Source organism: Schistocerca serialis, chromosome 1 (assembly GCF_023864345.2).
Source record: "Schistocerca serialis cubense isolate TAMUIC-IGC-003099 chromosome 1, iqSchSeri2.2, whole genome shotgun sequence".
Classification (NCBI taxonomy): Eukaryota; Metazoa; Arthropoda; class Insecta; order Orthoptera; family Acrididae; genus Schistocerca; species Schistocerca serialis.
This window is the reverse complement of record NC_064638.1, coordinates 526048198-526065155: the sequence shown is the minus strand read 5'-3', so window position 1 is coordinate 526065155 and position 16958 is coordinate 526048198. Positions and strand designations below refer to the sequence as shown.

Here is a 16958-nt window from a genome sequence, read left to right as displayed (position 1 = left end):
TGTGGCAAGAGCACCTAATGAATGCTCAGACATTCGACGAACACAAGAAAGGGCTGTTACAACGTTATAAGAGGCAGAATAGGTACATAACCAATTACATACCGTTAAATGGGTGTCTTAAAAGCAAAATGACTCTGTTGAGAATTTTGCAGATAGGATATGGAGGATCAACTGAATATTTATCAATTGATGGATAATGACGAAAGGAAAAGAATCATCCTGCAGAAAGCGTAACGTAGGAAATTAGACACAATCTAGAGGGGACTGCCACCTGATGTGTCAAGAAAGATCTAAAGGACGTGGCTGACTCTACAGACATAGTCACAGCACTGGATGAAAGAGATGCAGAGACGAAAGTTCGTGGTAGAAGAAACATCTTCTCTACTGATGTGAAGTGCTAACATTTTAGATATTCATGTCACACGCGAAAAGAATATCACCGATCACACTATTATAAGTGTGTGAAAGGTGGGCATGGGAGAAGGATTGCAGAAGTAAGGAGTATAATGGAAAAGGGCGGAACGCACGGAATCAACTATTAAACAGCAATGAAGGGCCTCAGTTCCGCCCGAACGGCGCTCCTAGTAGGTTTTAATGCTATGGAAAGATATGCTGAGGTAGAATGTTCCTTGATTGGCGCGGTGGTTCGCAAGGATCGTAGATTTTTAATAGACACCAAGTGTTCTCGTGTCTGTGGCGAGTATGGACCTATTGTTGAAGAAGCAGTTAAACCTTCCATGTTAGAGGTTACGTAAAGGGGGCGATAATGACGTAGATTTGGTGTTGTTAAGTTTTCAGGATGCAGCAAAGTCATTGTGTTAAAGCGTGGAAGTTTTGTCACAGTTATGGTACTGCATGATCCTAGTGTAGTTTTCATATATAAGCATCATGCTAAAGTTGGCAGGAACGATGTTCCATATGGGGGAGGGAGGCTACTGTCAGCTACTTACTGCTACAATATTTTTCTATCATGAAAGACAAGCTAATTAAGCTACGTGCAAAGTAGCTAAGGCTACATTCGAATCAGTCTCCAGTGTACTGTAAGCTGCATTGTGTGTCCAATCATCTAAAATCTATCTACAACCATAAATGGTAGAATTCATTAACCAGCAATTAAGCACTAGCCCATGTAGTGCACCTCGTGTCATAGTGCCAAAAAGTCTTCAGATCAGACCAACAAATAGTCCGTCTGCTGTGATTACAGTTGTCTCAATAAACGTGTGATAACAGATGTACATCCAGTACCATGTATCACGGAAAACGTGGACAGCTTGGGACAATATGGATATTTTGCCACAATAAATCTGAGAAGTGAGTATCACCGACTGGAAGTAGTACTGGAGGATCAACTGAAAATTGCATTTACGGATCCTTGGGGTCGTTACCAATTTTGGTAAATGCCATCTTATTTAAAAAATTACCCTTCCATGTTTCAGTAGTTATCAGATGGAGTTTTGAGATAGTGTACTGTGTATCTTGATGATACAATTGTATTATTGTGTTCGCACAGCATATGAAGGAGAGTGTCAATGGTCGAGAGAAGTCTTTAAAATACTGTGTGCAGTGCACCTGACCTTTAGCATGGAGAAGTTCCATTTTGCACTAAAGGAAGTGAATTACTTGGGACATGCAATCAGCCAAGATGGATTAAGAACAGAGCCAAGGTTGGTGAAGAATGGATGAAGCTTTCCAACATCTTAAATGAGTAGGGAATTACAGTCTTTTTAAGATTGGCCGATTTCTAAAGGAAACATGTAATACGATTTGCAGATACAGGATGACCACTCAACCTTTTTTAAAAAAAAAAAAAGTGTGCAAAATACCAGTGGACACTAGATTGTAAAACCGAGTTTGGAAAAGTAAAATAATTATGAACAACTTGTGTTCATCTTTCCAGGTTACAGAAAGGAGTTGATTTTGTCATGTGATGCTAGCAACATGTTGTGGATTGTGTTTTAAGTCAGGAATTGCAAGATAAGAAACCTCCATTCACTTACACCTCACAGCAATGGAATAAAGTCGAAAAAAGCTATTGCCCCTCCAAATAAGAGATGTTTAATATATAGTGTGACATGTTTCTGCTGCTATTCTTAAGGACAAAAACATAAGGTATTGAAAGATTACACAGCATGCAGATGGTTGAAGAATTCATCAACTAGGATTGCACAAACTGAGTGATTCTGACTTCAAAGTAATTCACAAACCCAGCAAGAAAGATGGTAACGCGAACGCGCTTGGCAGGAAAATTGGTGTGATGCAGACACTAGGTCATAGCTTTGAAGAGTGGAAGAGAATGCAAGCAGCTGATGCAGACTACAACCGGCTGCAACACAGCTGCAGTTCCCCCTTAAGGACGAGGTGTTTTGTAGGACAAGGAGTCTTGGACCTCATGTAAAAGTGCCTGTCACGCTATAGGAAGAAGTATTAAAGGAAGTGCATGATGAGACGTTATCTGGGCACGAGAAATGTAGAACCACAAACCGAAGTGTAGTTGAGTACTACTGGTGAAGAACACGTAAACAAGATGTATATATAAACTGTATGACAATGCACAACATACATATTTTATATATCAGTGGGTGTCACTGCGTTGATTAGCAGAATCTATTAAGCCTCCTGAAATGATCGGAATGGATATTTTGTGTAGGTTTAGCCAGATACTAGTGCAGAACCGCTTTGTTCTGTCTATACAGATCACTTATCTCCTTGTGCTTCAATGATCACTATTCCAAATCAACAGGCCGAAACGATAGGACACGCGACGTTAAATAATTGGGTGATGAAGTTCAGCATTCTAGACACAATAATCACAGATCATGTCAACAACTTTATGGCGGAACTGATGAGACAGTTATGTCACTTGTTACATATTAACCGGCTAATAGGAAGTCCATTACATTCAGAGGCTAACTGAACAACAGAATGGGTGCATCAGACGATAGAAGAGATGCTTATCTGGTTCCTGAATAGTCATCACAACGCTTACTTGCCATTTGTGGTGGCAACTTATAATTCGAAGACGCATGAGAGCACATGCCTATCACCGTATGAGGTGGTGTATGGTCAAACTATGTCTTCGTCGTTTGAGGCATTCAAGCTAAGAGCCACGTGTAAGATAGAATGATGAACCCATACGGAAGTTCGCGAGAACCTATGTCAGCAGTTCCCTCTCAGTGCCTGTGTGGGCACACTTTACTACTGCAGGTTTACCCCTGCAGGCCAACTGACGCCCAGTCATGCACGGGAATCACTGGTTCAAGTCAGTGACCTCGAGTGATTTCTGCACAGTCGCATATGTGCACCAGACAATGCCACCAACACCTGCTGACACGGTATTTCAGTGCCTGTGTTATTCCGAATTACGATGCAAAGTTCTTTCTGACACATAAGCATTTCCAACGGAGAAGGCACTGCAGCTACTACAGCCGCCATCAAATACACGAAATGTATTCGCAGTTGCGAGTATGGACAACCATCAGCTGTATAACGGAATGACGACGGTGGGAATTTGTGCCGGACTTGGACTCAAACACGGATATCCCGCTTATCGCGAGCGATCGCCTTACTGTCTGGTTATCTGAGCACGACTCAGGCCAGACCCAAACTTCCATATTTCGGTAAATATATGTCTACAACCTGTATTTGTACGTCCATTATGTATATTCCTGTACACGGAAGACATTTTATTGAAAGTCACTCGTCCGGTGTCGGCGGATAAATACGATATTGCAGTGCCTGTGTTATTCCGAATTACGATGCAATGTTCCTTGAGACATGCCTGCATGTCCGAAGGAGCAAGCACTATTGCAGCTACAGCTTTCATCAAATGCATGAACTGCATTCTTAGTTTCGAATATGGACAACCATCTGCTGTAAAATGGAATGAGGACAATGAAAATTTGTGCCGGACCACGACTTGCATCCAGATTTCCCACTTATCGAAAAGCTTTGCGATAAGCGAGAAGTCCAGGTTCGACTCTCTATCCGGCACAGATTTTCACTGTCGTCATTCCATTATATCTACATCCACATCTACATCCATACTCTGCAAGCCACCTGACGGTGTGTGGCCGAGGGTACCTTGAGTACCTCTATCGGTTCTCCCTTCTATTCCAGTCTCGTATTGTTCGTGGAAAGAAGGATTGTCGGTATGCTTCTGTGTGGGCTCTAATCTCTCTGATTTTATCCTCATGGTCTCTTCGCGAGATATACGTAGGAGGGAGCAATATAGTGCTTGACTCTTCGGTGAAGGTATCTTCTCGAAACTTCAACAAAAGCCCGTACCGAGCTACTAAGCGTTTCTCTTGCAGAGTCTTCCACTGGAGTTTACCTGTCATCTCCGTAACGCTTTCGCGATTACTAAATGATCCTGTAACGAAGCGCGCTGCTGTCCGTTAGATCTTCTCTATCTCTTCTATCAACCCTATCTGGTACGGATCCCACACTGGTGAGCAGTATTCAAGCAGTGGGCGAACAAGCGTACTGTAACCTACTTCCTTTGTTTTCGGACTGCATTTCCTTAGGATTCTTCCAATGAATCTCAGTCTGGCATCTGCTTTACCGACCATTCCGATCATTCCGTTTTAAATCACTCCTAATGGGTACTCTCAGATAATTTATGGAATTAACTGCTTCCAGTTGCTGACCTGCTATATTGTAGCTAAATGATAAGGGATCTTTCATTCTATGTATTCGCAGCACATTAAACTCGTCTACATTGAGATTCAATTGCCATTCCCTGCACCATGCGTCAATTCGCTGCAGATCCTTCTGCATTTCAGTACAATTTTCCAATGTTACAACTTCTCGATGTACCACAGCATCATCCGCAAAAAGCCTCAATGAACTTCCGATGTCATCCACAAGGTCATTTATGTGTATTGTGAATAGCAACGGTCCTACGACACTCCCCTGCGGCACACCTGAAATCACTCTTACTTCGGAAGACTTCTCCATTGAGAATGAAATGCTGCGTTCTATTATCTAGGAACTCTTCAATCCAATCACACAACTGGTCTGATAGTCCATATGCTCTTACTATGTTCATTAAATGACTGTGGGGAACTGTATCGAACGCCTTGCAGAAGTCAAGAAACACGGCATCTACCTGGGAACCCGTGTCTATGGCCCTCTGAGTCTCGTGGACGAATAGCGCGAGCTGGGTTTCGCACGACCGTCTTTTTCGAAACCCATGCTGATTCCTACAGAGTAGATTTCTAGTCTCCAGAAAAGTCATTATACTCGAACATAATACGTGTTCCAAAATTCTACAACTGATCGACGTTAGAGATAGGTCTATAGTTCTGCACATCTGTTCGACGTCCCTTACTGAAAACGGGGATGACCTGTGCCCTTTTCCAATCCTTTAGAACGCTACGCTCTTCTAGAGACCTACGGTACACCGCTGCAAGAAGGGGGGCAAGTTCCTTCGCGTACTCTGTGTAAAATCGAACTGGTATCCCATCAGGTCCAGCGACCTTTCCTCTTTTGAGCGTTTTAATTGTTTCTCTATCCCTCTGTCGTCTATTTCGATATCTACCATTCTGTCATGTGTGCGACAATCTAGAGAAGGAACTACAGTGCAGTCTTCCTCTGTGAAACAGCTTTGGAAAAAGACATTTAGTATTTCGGCCTTTAGTCTGTCATCCTCTGTTTCAGTACCATTTTGGTCACGGAGTGTCTGGACATTTTGTTTTGATCCACCTACCGCTTGGACATAAGACCAAAATTTCTTAGGATTTTCTGCCAAGTCAATACATAGAACTTTACTTTCAAATTCATTGAACGCTTCTCGCATAGCCCTCCTCACACTACATTTCGCTTCGCGTAATTTTTGTTTGTCTGCAAGGCTTTGGCTATGTTTATGTTTGCTGTGAAGTTCCATTTGCTTCCGCAGCAGTTTTCTAACTCGGTTGTTGTACCACGGTGGTTCTTTTCCATCTCTTACGATCTTGCTTGGCACATACTCATCTAACGCATATTGTACAATGGTTTTAAACTTTGTCCACTGAGCCTCAACGCTATCTGTACTTGAGACAAAACTTTTGTGTTGAGCCGTCAGGTACTCTGTAATCTGCTTTTTGTCACTTTTGCTAAACAGAAAAATCTTCCTACCTTTTTTTAATATTTCTATTTGCGGATGAAATCATCGATGCAGTAACCGCTTTATGATCGCTGATTGCCTGTTCTGCGTTAACTGTTTCAAATAGTTCGGGTCTGTTGGTCACCAGAAGGTCTAATATGTTATCGCCACAGCTGATAGTTGCCGTATTCGTAACTACGAATACACTTCATGAACTTCTGGCTGAGTCTGCCACAACAGTGTGACATCTGGAGTGTGATGCTGTGCTACTCCGTCCAAGTGCTGACAATGAAGCTTCGTCAGGCTGCGGCTCGACGGGATGACACCACGCTCTGGCCACTGCACGAGGCCTCTAGCTGGGCTAAGTGCGTTTCCCCACCTGGGAACAGCCCTGACTGCTGCGTGGCAGCACTAGAGCTGCTGCATACTCGTATTTCGCTTGGAATAAACGTTTTTATGTAACTCCTGTTTCTATGGCTTACTGTCGGACTTTCACCTGGCTTCATGAACCCACTACCCCACTAATCGATACTAAACCCACCATCCTGGAACCCGGTTACGCTAGAGAAGGGTTTTCCAAACAAATGATTTTACAGAGGACGGTCCAAGCTATAATTAAATGTTCCCATTGGCAGTTCCTGTTATGGCAATAGTTTAATAACTGGCATGACTGCACTTGATGATGTAATCTAGACTTCAGGAATTAATTGTGAAATGAAAAAATTGAACCAAATCGGGAGTGATTGAACAACTTCCTTTTATTTAAGTATCGTTCACATAGAATCTGCACTTTGTATAGCGAATATCAGTGGTATGGAATGGAATAAACACACTGGGAAGCTAAACACAAGATAGATTTGTTAGGAGGATTATGGGAAACTACAGTGCACATGGTAAGGAGACCACATACAAGAAGTAATACGAGCCATTCACGAATACTGCTCAAATATGTGAATTTTTATCAAATATTTCTGGTCGCAGACGTCGGGAAAAATGTGGGCCGTGCTGCAGGTATTGTAACAGAAAGATATAACTCTGCATCTGTATTCCGCAAGCCACTATACAATGTGTGATAGAGGGTACTTTTGACACCACTATAATTTCGATCAAACTCCGTTCTATACGTGAATATTATGAGGGGAGGAAGGCTGTTGGTAAATAACTATACGAGCTCTAATTCATATTTTCCCGCACTGGTCATTTCGAGCGACGTCTGTGGCTTCAAATGGTTCAAATGGCTCCGAGCACTATGGAACTTAACATCTGAGGTCATCAGTCCCCTAGAACGCAGAACTACTTAAACCTAACTAACGTAAGGACATCACACACATCCATGCCCGAGGCAGGATTCGAACCTGCAACCGTAGCGAGACGTCTGTGGGAAGAAGTAATATCTTGCCCGATACTTCTCAGAAAGTACGCCCTCGCAATTAAAACTAAACCTCTGAGCGATGCATAATTCCCCTCTAGTGGCGCCTACCACTCGAGTTCGTTGAGCATCACCGTGTTTCTCTCGCGCTTACTAAACGATCTGGTGAGGAAACGCACCGTTTTTCGTTGGATCTTCTCTGTCTCCTCCATTAATTCAAACGAGTAAAGGTCGCAAACTGTCGAGCAGTGTCTAAGTATTTTAAGCTATTTCATTCGTGGATGAACTACTGTTCCTTAAGATTCTTCCAGTTAATCTCAGCCTGACATTTGCTTTCCTTAAATTTTTCCCTTTACTTCGATCCGCTCATTTATTTCAAGGCATTTTGTGGTTGTTACTATTACTAACTAGTGGGATGGGGAAGTAATACGACAGTGCCACTGAACAACCTTTCCAACATAACAGACGTCAGCTTTCGGTGTATATCTACATGAATACTCTGCAGTTCACACTTAAGTGTCTGGCAGAGGTTTCATCGAACGACTTAACACTATTTCTCTACCATTCCACTCTCTAACAGTGTGTGGCAGAAACGAGCACTTAAATCTTTCCGTGCGAGCTATGAGTTATTTTATTACAGTGATTGTTTCTTCCGGTGTAAATGGGTGTCAACAAAATATTTTCGCATTCTGAGGAGACCGCTGCAGACTGAAATTTCGTGAAAAGCTCTCAACGCAACGAAAATAGTTTTTCTTTGATTCGAAGGTTCAAATGGCTCTGCTTATTTAAGTGGACATAATTTGCATTTATTTTTGGTGGGTTTGGGTTTTGCAATATTCAGTTGCGCTATAACGACTTTGTGGTCACTTATCCCTATATCCGTCACAATGTTCTCTATTTGCTCAAGATTTTCTCAGCCATTTACACTTCTAATGGGCTCCTGAACTAACCGGTCAAAAAAATGTTCAGGGAGAACATCTCATACATTTTACGACGGTATTTTATGCCTACCATCTGAGACTGCTACACTTGTGAATAACCAGAGAAAAGAAAGAAACAGCTGTATGGAATTGTATGTTAGGAGATGTGTGGTGTAATGCTTGTGTTGTTTGGCGATGAGAGATGGGAGAGCATCAAACCTGTAGCTTGCATGCAGCCTCTTTCTCTCGAGTAGCACCAAATGAGCCACAGAGATTAATGTTCCCATCTGGAGGACGATTCACCAGCAGCTGTGTCACTTATGCTCACTCCAAAATACAGTGCGAGGCATTTGTAATTTAACCAGGCTGTCTGTATCTGAGAACACTGGCGATCAGAAGCTTTATGTCACCACTTTTCTTCACTCACCCTCAAAATACTGGCAGTGAAACTCTTCCATCACCAGGATTCGAATTGACTACCTGAGTTGAGTGCCACCACACCAGTGACCTTCGGAGCGGAGATGGATTGAGTTGTGCAAGAGTGAGTGGTGTGGGGTAGATAGCCCGAGGCACATAGTAGCCAGGTGGTGTTTGTTGTGATACTAGCTGGTGGTCTAGCAGTCACACACCTCAGTCCTTTGAAGTGTCGCTGTGAGTGCGGGCACATCTGAGACAGGCGGCGGGTCACCACCCGCTTCGAGCAGCAGTACCCTCCAGGCAGGGTTCTCCGAGAGGCGGGCGGCCACTGCACACCCAGCGGACCCGGCGCCGACCACCACGAAGTCATACTCTGGTAGCGGATGCGCTGTGTCCGGTGGGTAGGCACTGCGATCTGACAGCAGGCACTGAGCGTGTGCCAGTGTTGCCAACAACTGTGAGAAAAGCGCGCCAGCGGTGCCGCCCAGGGTGCACGTGTCTGCCTCCTGCACCCACTGCGAGGCTGGTGCGGGTGCTGTCCACTGCATCTGGATCCGTACCCGGTTGCCTGCATACCGAAACCAGGAACTCAATTACCAATTACAACTACAGATTCCTTTCCTACTTAATCCCTTGAATAGACCTTGACTTGAAAGTGTCAGCATCACATACTGCAAGGTGTTCATTGCTCTCTGTAAGTCGACCAAAAATTTTAAACAGGACATAAATATCAGATCACGTACAAATTTAAAGTGTTTTGAGACATTACTTATATCTGATAGTCCTAAATAATCCTGTTTTCATTAAGTTTAATAAAATAATATATGAAAATGTTTGTGCAACTTCTTAACTTTGTACACTGAGGTGACAAATTTCTTGGGATACTTGTAATATTGTGCCAGATCTCCATATTCCTGGGGTAGTGCAGCAGCTCGACGTGGCAGGGACTGACAAGTTGTTGGAAGTCCCGTGCTAAATATATTGAGCCGTGCTGCCTCTATAGACGTCCATAAATGTGGAAGTGTTGCTGGTGCAGGATTTTGTGCATGAATTGATCCCTCGGTTATGTCCCATAAATTTTCGATGGATGGCCAAATCATTCGCTCGAATGGTCCAGAATGTTCTTCAAACCAATTACAAACAATTGCAGCCCGCTGATACAGCGCATTGTCAACCAACAAAAATCCATTGTTGTTCGGGAATATGAAGTCAATCAACGGCTGCAAATGTTCTCCAGGTAGCTGAATATAACCATTTCCAGTCAGTGATTGGTTCAGTGGGACCAGAGGACCCAGTCCATTCCATGTAAACACAGCCCACACCATTAAGGAGCCACCGTCAGCTTGCACAGCGCCTTATTGATAACTGTGGTCCATGTTTTCCTGGAGTCTGCACCACACTCGAACCCAACCATCAGTTCTTACCAAATGAAACTGGGACCCATCTGACCAGGCCGCGGTTTTCCAATCATCTAGGATCCATCCAGTATGCTCATGAGCCCATGAGAGATGTTGCAGGAATATCGTTCTGTTAGCAAAGGCACTTGCGCTGGTTGTCTGCTGCCATAGCCTATTAATGTCAAATTTCGCCACACTCTCCCAACCGATATGTTCGTCGTACATCAACATTGATTTCTGCAGTCATTTCACGTAGTGTTTCTTGTGTGTTGGCACTGACAACTCTACACAAACACCGCTGCTCTCAGTCGTTAAGTGAAGGCCGTTTGTCACTGTATTGTCAGTGGTGAGAGGTAATGCCTGAAATTTGATTTTCTCGGCACACACTTGACATTGTGGATCTCAGGATGTTGAATTGCCTAACGATTTCCGAAATGGAAATGCGTCTAGCTCCAACTACCATTCCGCGTTCAACGTCTTTTAATTCCTGTCGTACGGCCATAATCACGTCAGAAACTTTTTCACGTGAATCACATGAGTAAAATTGACTGCTCTGCTAATGCACTGTCCTCTTATACCTTGTGTACGTGGTATTACCGCCATCTGCACATGTGCATATCGCTATCTTACGATTTTTGTCACCTAAGTGTGTACTATCTTCTAAACATAGGCATCTCACAGTTGTAATTACTAGATGAGGTCTATGCACTGTTATTGATACTTTGATGTAATCTTATTGTGATACAAAGTCAACCTTTTTATGATACTGTTAGTTTTCTATAATATATTGTTAGTACAATGTTACGTGAATACTCTTCTCATATATTCTAGCAGCATGTTATCCAATGGTGGATAAGTGATTATAGGTGCATTTTTCTATTGTGGTATCCACTAGCTACTCAGTGATGTACTCCAATGTGCTGGAGTGTCAGGATGTATTTTCTTTTTTATTACTACAGTTTACTGTTGTACTTCAATGTATAGTACATCATCATGGTTTTTCAAGTCTGGTATAGCCAGGCTGATGTTATCTGGCAGCTGCTTTCATTCAAGCGGATAACCGCTAGACCTGATTTTCTGAATAGAGTACATCTCTATTTTGGTTCCTCTGATAATCCAAGTTGCTGCCCTACACCTAATGATTTTAAATACGTGTGTGTATAATGCCTATAAAACTGTTGTATGAAAAGTTGTAGCCTACCTTTTATATGATTTTCTGAGTGTGTTCTTTTCACATTTGATCGGGCACATATCACAAAACAGCTCTTTCATGTACTATCTGTAGGTACTTCACACTAACAGCTGACAGTTTTGGAGCATATTATAAAGTTTTACGCTGTTAATTTAATTTTTCCAAGAATATGTGAATAAATTTTTTTATCCAATCCCTTATGCAAAGCGTACAATGGCGTGCTGTAGGCGTATTGTTAAGACATTCTTCTTAGCCAACTGCTGCTGACATTACTCTTTGAATGTTTGCATGACAAACGTATTTATATTCATGTGGATAATCCTGTAGGTATAAGGACAATATCTGTATGTATTCTCACTTTTAACATGTTAATTTATCTACATTTACAAACAAGGTATAAACATAATAATGTAGGCTAAGTGTTTCAGTGATTCAGTTATGAACTGACAGCTTTTGCTCTATATTGGGATATTATTTAAATGTTTGTGGTTGTTTTCGCTTAGACTGGTAGAAACGTTTTCCGTTATATAATAACCATTCCTATGTCATTGTATTTAACGATTAGGATATTGTATTTCAAAGAACATTTAACTATCGCTGAATGGCTCACTTACGCCAGCTGTTCACCAAGTGTGTACCGCCACCTCTCTGGGACACACTGTTGGTGCTATGGACTATTTATTTACTTTGTTTCACGTATCTGACAAGCCAATGTGGCTCCTTTGTTTTATAAGTGGTGTGTGCTCTCGTTACGTTTGTGCAATTCACATACAGTAATATTACTTCCAGAAGGTATGTAGAAAATATTGTGATATCTGGGTATTGTACTGTAATTCCATGTGTATACTGGTTGTAATGTCATGCTGGTTGTCATATTAACGTCTTTCGCCTGGTACATTGTAGATCCGAAGATGACAGGTAGAGACTGTCAAAACTGATCATTGAGCAAATAAAATAAAATAAAAATACTACAACACGAGATCTTGGCTGCCAAGTATTCTTATTTACCAAATGTCAAATCACTACCCACAACAACATGTTTGATTTCTATAACAATATTCATTCACTGCACAAGTTTTCCTTTTACGTAAGAAAATGCACTGATCAACTTGAACATTATGACCACCTATCTAGTAGCCAGTAGGTCCACTTTTGGTATGGGCAACAGCGGCTAAGTGTCGTGACATGGAAGCAATAAGGCCTTGGTAGGTCGCTGGAGGGTGTTGTCACCACATCTGCACACAGAGGTCCTCCAGTTTTCGTACATTCCGGGGAGATGGGACATGAGCTCTGATGCCACATTCAATCACATCACAGATGTGTTCAATCTGGTTCAGGTCTAGCGAGTTTGGGAGTTAGTACATCGACTGGAACTCGCCACTGTGTTGGTCGAAATATTCCGTAACACTTCTGGCCTTGTCACATGTCGCATTATCTTCATGAAAAATGACACTGACATCGGGAAACATCGGCAGCATGAAGGTGTGTACGTGATCTGCAACCCATGTACGGTATTCGTTGGCCATCATGGTGCCTTGCACGAACTCCACTGGATCGATAGATACCACGTAAATTTTGCCCTGGAGCATAATGGAGCCACTGCCAGCTTGCATCTGTCCTACAGTCATGTATCAATAAGCTGGTGCCCTGGAAGACGATAGATTTGTGCCGTCCCATCGGCATGATGCAGAAGGTATTGGGATTCACCAGACCAAACAATGCTCTACCACTGCGCCAACGTCCAATGCCCATTTCAGTAGTAGTTGCCAATGTCGTGGTGTTAACATTGGACAATGCTTGGGTCGTTAGCTGTGGAGGCCCATTCTTAGGAGTAGTGCAGTGCACTGCATATTCAGATATACTCTGCCCAGCATTGAAGTCTGATGTTAGTTCTGCCACAGTTCGCCTCCTGTCCTGTTTTACCAGTTTGCCCAGCTTACAACATCCGACATTTGTAATGAAGACTGGCCACTCCACTCCACGACCTTTGGATGTGGTTTCACGATGGTTTCGCCACCTGTTGAAGACACTCACCAAGGTACTCCTCAAACATCCGAGAAGTCGTACACTTTTTGCAATGCTCGTGCCGAGCCTCTGCGCCATCTCAGTCTGCCTTGGTCAGACTCAGCTAGATCACACACCTTCCCCATTCTACACATGGACAATATGCTCACTGATTATACAAGCACTGTGTGTGTGTGTGTGTGTGTGTGTGTGTGTGTGTGTGTGTGTGTGTGTGTGTGTGAGTGTGTGTGCGTGTGTTTGTGTGTCTAACTAGCAGTCGTTCCTTTCTAGTTGATGCTGCTATCGCCTGGATGGGTTTATATCAATAGTAGGTTGGTGATCAAAACGTTCTGGCTGATCAGTGTAGTTGGCACACTTCTATCTACTTTGTGCAGTTGCAGTGAAATGCTTATCATGTAACACATTTCATGCCAGTATGACGTTTGTTGCTCATGGTATGGTAATTTCAATGGCTAGGAGTGTATTTAAAATCACAAATTTCATTTATGTACATGGGGACTTGAGCGTTATCACCAACAGGTACAGTTATTCCACTTAAGTGCATAGGTATAGTCCTGTGTGTGTATGTGTGTGTGTGTGTGTGTGTGTGTGTGTGTGTGTGTGTGTGTATGTGTGTGTGTCTAGTAGACAGATGTGGGTCTTACATTAGAACTTAATTTGTGTTGTACACCGAAGAATACTGTGTGCCATAAATTTGTTTGGAGAGATGCATTTTGACATTGTGATCAAATGCCAGAAATATGGATAACTGTAGTTTTAGTTATACAATAACCAATGTCAGTAGTAGGTCACAGTCATCTTCTGATGAAATGTTGCATCATATAGGGCTTCATATCAATGGAGGGACCAAGATGTATTTTATGAAAGTGGGAAACATTGAGCTATTACTGTGTCAGTGACAAAATGAACTTTGGTTCTGGCAACTAGTGTGGCTATTTCAATGTGTTCTATCACTTTGGTGCCGGCCGTTGTGATCGAGTGTTTCTTGGTGCTTCAGTCCGGAACCGCGCTGCTGCTACAGTCGCAGGTTCGAATCCTGCCTCAGGCATGGATGTGTGTGATGTCCTTAGGTCAGTTAGGTTTAAGTAGTTCTGAGTCTAGGGGACTGATGACCTCAGATGTTAAGTCCCATAGTTTTTAGAGCCATTTGAACCATTTTCTATCACTTTGGCATTTGAGTACAAAATAAAAATTTGGACGTACACTGCATGATTAAAAAGTGAAGCACCCAGAGGAAATGGTCAGGTGTAAATGTGACTTTGAACATATACATTATACTGGTGGATGCATAAATGATTAGAGTTCAAATTCTCTGTCACATGTGGAATGGCCACCAGAGTGCGCCAGCATTGTTCATGTTTAGTGTTGTTACCGGGTCTGAAAAGCTATATAAGAGGCATTAACAGAGTTAGATGTTGAGAGATCAGTTTGAAAGACAGGGAGATATCACGTACTTGTGTCAGACAGCATTATCTGCACAAGACACAGTTCAAAAGGAACCTCATTGTGAGACTATATCTGGCTGGTTGATCGAATCGTACAGTATTCCGATTTGTGGGACATTCAGATGTGGTAACGGTCCATACTAGATTTCAGGACAATGTGAGAACAGGCGTACTATCGACTACATCTGACCACCACAAGGGGGAATCGCTGTATTGTGCACCCAGTACATCATAAGCCCTTCACATCTTCGCTAGCCATCCGAAAGAAGTAATAGACTCCCTGCAACATTCAGTGTCATCCTGCACCATTGATCGATAATGACCAGCAGCTGCACTTGGGAATTCCTGTCTCATGCATAAGCTACCATTAACAGCACAACACAAACAGCTGCAATTGGAATGGTGCTCTGACTGAGATGCAAGGAATGTTGATCAGTGGCGTCGAAATGTGGGATGAAAGAACATGGAGCGCCAGCAGGTGGTTTTACTGGTGGCGTCACGACGTGGGGAGCCATTGGGTATGACTTCAGGTCATGAATAATTAGCTAATGCACGTTCTAGATGAGTGTTACCCCGAGATAAGCCTTCTGGTGAGAAGATAAGGGGTATCATGTTACACCTGAGGCAGTTGTGCGAGTTATCTTCAAAGTAACCTCTATCCTTCGCTCTCTGGGGATGTCCCAGCCTCATGATGCATTTGGGCAATTGTGTATGGCACAGTCAATATCGCCCCCTCTTTTCCTAATTTATCTATAGCCCAGTCCCTCTCCCTTACCCCTTTTATTATTAGATCAAATGGGTGAGCTTCATCATTCTTGTTCTGTACACTGAAGTGAGAGAAGCATCTGCAGCGACAGAAAAGAAAGTATTAGCATAAATTTTTAAGGTAAGACACTTTCACATAACAGTGTGTTGCTGAATAACTATAATTTTATGACACCATGGCTTCTTCTGCAAAATGGCAGAAAATGTTAGTCCATCTACTCTTCTAGGCAAACTATGTGTGAGTGGGTGTTATCCCACTTAAAACTGTAGCCAATATCACTATAATTAATGTCCTACCTTCAAGTTTCATGTCTCAATTACACAATTGGCAGCAAAGTATTGAGCATTTTCTGTAAGCACTTCACCTCCCATTGTAACTAGCTGCAATTTTAGTTGTTTTTTTCACAATTCCCGCTTTAAGCACGAGACTAAGCAGTTACCATAGTACAACAAATAAACTATGGCTATGGAGAAACACAACCCTGCACTACTAACATGTGACATTATAGTTTGTTAAAAACAATGGCATAAACAATCCACCCCCTACAGTCTCTTACATTTCTAGACCTAAGAAGCAGCGATGAAAATAAAATGAAGTTTCAAGAGTAGGATTAAAATTCAGTGTGAAAGGATATCAACGATAAAAATCCCTGACAACATTGCCATACTCAGAGAAAACAAAGAAGGATCGCAGGACCTGCTAAACAGAATGAAGATTCCAATGAGAACGGAGTATGGATAGAGAATAGAATGAAGAAAGAAGGTATCAGAAAATAGATTAGAAGTAAACTTAACATCAACATTGTGGTCCCCAAAGAGGACAAAGTTAAGGAATTCTGCTACTATGGAAGCAAAATAAACCACAACAGATGAAGCAAGAAGAGCATAAACAGCAGATCAGCACAGGCAAACAGGACGTTATGGCCAAGAGATGTCTGGTATTATCAAACATAGGCCTTAATCCGAGAAAGAAATTTCTGAGAATATATACACTCCTGGAAATGGAAAAAAGAACACATTGACACCGGTGTGTTAGACCCACCATACTTGCTCCGGACACTGCGAGAGGGCTGTACAAGCAATGATCACACGCACGGCACAGCGGACACACCAAGAACTGCGGTGTTGGCTGTCGAATGGCGCTAGCTGCGCAGCATTTGTGCACCGCCGCCGTCAGTGTCAGCCAGTTTGCCGTGGCATACGGAGCTCCATCGCAGTCTTTAACACTGGTAGCATGCCGCGACAGCGTGTACGTGAACCGTATGTGCAGTTGACGGACTTTGAGCGAGGGCGTATAGTGGGCATGCGGGAGGCCGGGTGGACGTACAGCCGAATTGCTCAACACG

At 42.7% G+C, this 16958-nt stretch overlaps 1 protein-coding gene across 1 annotated transcript in view; it reads right to left on the bottom strand.

Annotated features, from left to right (window-relative positions):
* The window catches only part of LOC126411178 (glucose dehydrogenase [FAD, quinone]-like), a 48282-nt gene extending 32745 nt beyond the window's left edge, over positions 1-15537 (bottom strand). The window contains exons 1-2 of the mRNA XM_050081348.1: positions 15420-15537; positions 9001-9356 (exon numbers count right to left, since the gene is read on the bottom strand). Coding sequence (XP_049937305.1) covers positions 9001-9356; positions 15420-15537 — 474 coding nt within the window. The remainder of the gene's footprint in view (positions 1-9000; positions 9357-15419) is intronic.
* Between the last annotated feature and the right edge of the window lie 1421 nt (positions 15538-16958).